The sequence below is a fragment of the Olea europaea genome, unplaced genomic scaffold, assembly GCF_002742605.1.
Source record: "Olea europaea var. sylvestris unplaced genomic scaffold, O_europaea_v1 scaffold4896, whole genome shotgun sequence".
Lineage (NCBI taxonomy): Eukaryota > Viridiplantae > Streptophyta > Magnoliopsida > Lamiales > Oleaceae > Olea > Olea europaea.
In genome coordinates, this window is record NW_019263210.1 from 12,632 (window position 1) to 17,715 (window position 5,084).

General features: G+C 33.5%; 1 protein-coding gene across 3 annotated transcripts; it reads right to left on the reverse strand.

Moving 5' to 3' along the window:
* Positions 1–617: 617 nt before the first annotated feature.
* Positions 618–4,547, reverse strand: LOC111388395. Of its 3 annotated transcripts, none has more exons than XM_023013082.1 (2): positions 4,457–4,547; positions 618–1,877 (listed from the first exon to the last, which is right to left on the reverse strand). In XM_023013082.1, the coding sequence occupies exons 1-2, from the start codon at positions 4,519–4,521 to the stop codon at positions 887–889; spliced, it is 1,056 nt and encodes a 351-aa protein (XP_022868850.1). In that variant the 5' UTR covers positions 4,522–4,547; the 3' UTR covers positions 618–886. The 3 variants fall into 3 exon arrangements, with proteins under 3 accessions (XP_022868850.1, XP_022868849.1, XP_022868851.1); XM_023013081.1 differs by having other exon boundaries at positions 4,381–4,547; XM_023013083.1 differs by having other exon boundaries at positions 618–1,882; positions 4,381–4,468.
* Between the last annotated feature and the right edge of the window lie 537 nt (positions 4,548–5,084).

Sequence of the window (5,084 nt, forward strand, 5' to 3'; positions counted from 1 at the left end):
TCTTTAAATTGAATTTGAAATCTCATATGCGAAGTTCAATGCAACATAAAGAAAAATAAAGGTCAATTTTCTATATTATGAGAGAATTTGAATCAAGCAAGATTAAACTACTCTTATTTTTGGTAAATGACAAAAGTTATCAAATTGTCTAACTTGAATGACATCCATAGAACGAGGGAAGGAAATTCCACACGACTTTATCTTTTTCCAATCAAACATATGACTGACATATGCTTTTAGTATCCTCTCGCACATTGAGTGATGTGACACAAACGCATACTTGAGCAAACATGTATACAAAAATTGATGGTTTTTTTTTTCTCTATTATTAAACCAAATAAAAAAAAAATTTAAAATATCGTCTTTTTTTTTTTTTAATCAAAATATCTACAGTATTTTTTATAATATCTATTTTTTTTTTTTATCCCAGGCACACCGAAATACATAACTCCCAAGCCATACGAGGAATTTCTTCATAACTTTCGTTTTGAGTTGGCATATCGACTTACGAGAGTGAAACCAAGCTCAGGATCGCCTGGGATGTTTGTTCTTGTCTTGTCCGACGTTAGGAAGAAAGTTGACTTCAACATAAAGAATGAATCAACAAGTCAAACCAATGACACTGATCAAATATTTTACGATTAATATGAGCTATCATATCACTTGAACCTTATGATAAAGAACGGCAAGTACAGCTAATGAACTACTCATCCAAGATTTGGCACCTACAAAGAAGATTCAGAATCTTCAATAATCTGTTCAATAAGTTGAGGCATAGTATAAACCTCTAATGTTCGGTCGATTTGATACTGTTTAATGAAAAAGTACACCCAACATTGAAACTCAAATGTAGACCTTCATATTAGACATGAAATCACCAATGCTGCTACCGACTTTCACTAAGCCGCCGTCGCCGCCTTCCAGCCAACAATCGTGCACGGTGCTGCACTGATCGGGAGACATTATTTCCAACTCGTCTAGATGAAACAGCAGCCCCAGTTTGACGCATAGCAAAATCTCCCTCGTCTAGTGAATTATAATCATCCTGGAAAAAATCATGAGAGCTATTCCAACGTCCACCATATGAATGCACCTGTCCCATCCTGAAAATCGCATCATCCAAATAATGATCAACATCATAACCCCGAGAAAAACCACGATAGTTATTCTCTATTACATAATCCCCTACAACAATAGCACCAGGCATGGTAGATCTAATTGCGCTAAACACATCACTTAGATCTCGTTCATTTTCAAGCTTTTTCCATTTTTCCATATTTGAAGGATCCATTTCTCGAGGGCACCCCAGAGGATGCTCCAACTTCACATGCTTCCTTAGCTTTTTATAGGTTCCGACAAATGAGCAATTATTCTGCATGCAACTTCGCTTCTTCGCATTAAGGAACTTTCTAGCAGGTTCCACCACGGTCCAACCTTTCACCTGCCCACGGCAAAGTGGGCACAAGAGCTCGGAAGTTTCCACCTTTCTATCAGGCCAACCAGATGTTCCCGATAAGTCTGGATCATCTGTTGACAATTGCCATGGTTGTGTACTCTGGGTTGGAGCAGCCCTAGCGTAAGCCTTCCGATACTGTTCAAGACAATTGGAATACCGATGGCTAGTAGCGCACATATAAGGACGGCATCCCTTATCATAAGAGGAACAAAGCAAGAGGACAGCATTGTGAGGAAACTCCATGCACACAGAGCAAACTGCATCTTCCCAGTCTTTCTTCTCCGATGCTTTTAAACATCTTTTGCCATGGTGGGCATCTTCACAAAACCTTGTACACTGAGAGGAAAACCTACGCAGGCTAACCCCATGCTTTCGAGAATCAGATTTTTGTTGCTGCTTGTTGGATTTTGCCATCATTAATCTAACCTTGAATGAAAGAACACACCACACCCACCAAAAGAAAATGAAAATATGAATTAAAAAAATTAATATAAAAAAATATGCATCTCAAAAGGGAATTTTACGAAAGGTATGTGAATTTATCAATTGAAATTTTTACAAGAAACTTCTAATAAGTCAATTTTGTTGATTTGTTATTTTTCCCCTACTATTTTCTATTCAGAAGTCTAAATATAAAAGTATAAATTGGATTAGGCAGGGGATTAAATATTATTAAACTTCACAAAATTCATCTGCAATTATCTTCGATTAATTCGTGATTCTATTTCTCCTTCCGTTTTCTGTTCTTATCTTTCTCACCTTCCTCATCTCTGATAATTCCCATATAGACAAAAAAAAATAATAATAAAAAATAAATAAAAATTGGAGACAACCTTTAACATATAGCTTGATCCTAAAAGCATCATCTTGCAGCAAATTGTTACGCATGTAAAAGCATCAATAATAACACTCCAAGCATTCAATCCAATTACTAAAATTTTATTTTTGGCTATGTTCATAAACAATTAAACAAGTGCTCTAGAACCAATACTGTCCGATTGATATCTAAATTAACAATGAGAATGTCCACATTGTCTTGGAAAGCACCGAAACATGAATATCTTCATATCAATTCAACTAGGGTGGTGTATCAATGTCGGACACGAGTCGGATATTGACACTCTTCGAATACAATCATTTTTCTTTCTTTATCTAAAATACTATATACTTTAACTCAAAATTATTATTAATTAACTAATAGATACTCATATTTAAAAGATTTCAAGTAGAAATATTATTCTATATAAATGAAGAATTTTAAAAAATTTAATCATTGGTACTTTTTTTAAAAATTGCGTATTGACATATCCAACACAATACGCTGCATCATAGACTAAAAAACCATGAAAGTGGTACAGTGTCCATATAGAGTCAAATTGGCTATAGAAAGATAATAATCTACCATAATTAATTCCATGATCAGATGTTAAAGAGGAAGCATTCTTTTATAACTTTGAGGACTTTCTCGACATAAGAAACAGCAAGAGCCAATAAGCAATTAATGAAATAGCTGCCTGCTTTATTTCTCTTTATACTATCTTAATTTTCTTTTGAGTTGGAGTACTGCATGAAAATTAACTATAAACCTATTGATAGTTTATTAGTCCAAACCTTAATAGTAACTTAAACTATCAACTCCGAGTAATTCACATCTCCACCATATGACAATTTGGCATAAACAACCACCTTTGACTCCTCTAGTTTCTCGAACTACACTAAATTTTTCTTGTCTGAGTTATTGCATAATTCAAACCTACGCAAATATTTTACAACCCAATCATAGACAGCATATTTTCTTGAAACAAATATACGAAGCCAGTACAAGAGCTGTCAATGGAGAAAATACATATTTTCAAAACTAAAGCAGCCACTTCACAAGTGTACTATAAGTAACATATATATAATTGTACCTTAACTGTTATATAAAATTCTACCATTTGGGAACTGCAAAATCTGATGTCTTAATATCACTTAAGAAGGAAGCAACATCATAATAACAGTGGACATAATTCTCTTTCAAATGTGCATATAGACAATCAAATAAGATATTTTGATCTAATATTTAAAGAGCCACGGTTACTCCAGTGTGTTCACAATGCAATTCAGCCTCCATGGAAAATGTCAATGACAAAAAAACTCAATAACTTATACTATTGGTAGGCCATCATACTCCAAACATAATTGATCAAACTAAAGTACGGTTCTACCATGATTCTCAATGCAATTAAGATTTCGCTGATCTTTTAAAGCTCTGTCAGCAAAGGGGAAAGAAGAAAATTAAATATTTTTATATTTGTGTATTTTTTTTATAAGTAAAGTTGTTAGATCTAGACTTCCTGCAAGAAAACATTGCTTTGCAGATATGTAGGCTAACGTGCTCATAGTTGCACAAGTATGTGAACGAAAGCCCGACAATTCATCAAGCACATTCAATCATCAGTAACAGCCAATATTCACGCACTCATAATTTTAAAATTGCACTAAGCATGTTTCCAAATTTCTAATGCAACCAATCACATCAAAAAAGTCTATTTATTTTCATTTATTTCACTTGCACTCCAATTCATAGCAAATACATTTATTACAACGTTCTGAAACCTAATATCTCACAATGTGAATACAAACACAATGTAGCATAATTCAAGCATCCAATTTCTCTGAACAATCCGAACAAAAACGAAGCACTTCCACCAAGGCACTGGATACCAGTACCATACCAGCCCATATCATTAAAATTCAAAAACAATCAACAAAAGAACTAGGAAATTACATCCTCAGAAACCCACCAAACGTAAATTATAGAAGCGTGTTCAAAATTAAACTAAACCGATCTAAATTCCATCCTTTTGTATCACGTTAATAACACACAAATAAATATAAAATTAAAATTCTTCGAATAAAATTAAAATCGGCATCGAAAATACCTGAAAATTAAAAAATTGATTTTATTTTGCTTGGAGAGAAAAGAAAAAGGGCAGAGGAATTTCAAGAGATGCTCACGTTTGCGTGCGGCCTCTTGGATTAAATAGGTTAAGTGCTGGGCCCGGCCCATGAAGCCATTCCATTTCATTATGAAGCCATTTTTACCACATTGTAATGCAATTTCTATGTCGTCATATGTTCTTCTATTTTGACATTAAAATCTAATTTAGGATTTCGGATAAATTAGGGAGCTGAGATCAACGGTCAATATATTATCAAGATAACCGGATTGAGCAAGTCCAAATTTTTCATTAACTTTTATGTAGTGCGAACTTAGCCCTTGTTCGAATTCCATTTTTTTAATCAAAATACAATTTTTAACAGTGATTTGGCCACACTTCAATCACACATTTTTCAATAAAATAATATTACACTCAACTACATAACTTTTTTTTTAACCACACATTTTCTATGAATACACTATTCATAAATGCATTTTTTTTTTACGAGAACGGGGCTCAAACAAGGGCTTATATAAATACTCTAAACTAAACCCTGTTTGATAACAATTTTTCGACAATTATTTCGCAATTTCAACCGTCTTTTTCGACTTCTTCACTCATCGGTGAAATTCACTTGTCTTTCTAACAATCAAAAAATAATTCTCATAATAACTACTTAACAAACCCTTAAAATTGCACTTGTA

Coding starts and splice junctions, on each gene's coding strand:
- LOC111388395 (XM_023013081.1), bottom strand. CDS start 4,526: ATGAAATGGAATGGCTTCATGGGCCGGGCCCAGCACTTAACCTATTTA. Junction 1,878..4,380: donor ATCAATTTTTTAATTTTCAG/GTATTTTCGATG, acceptor ATTCAAGGTTAG/ATTAATGATGGCAAAATCCA.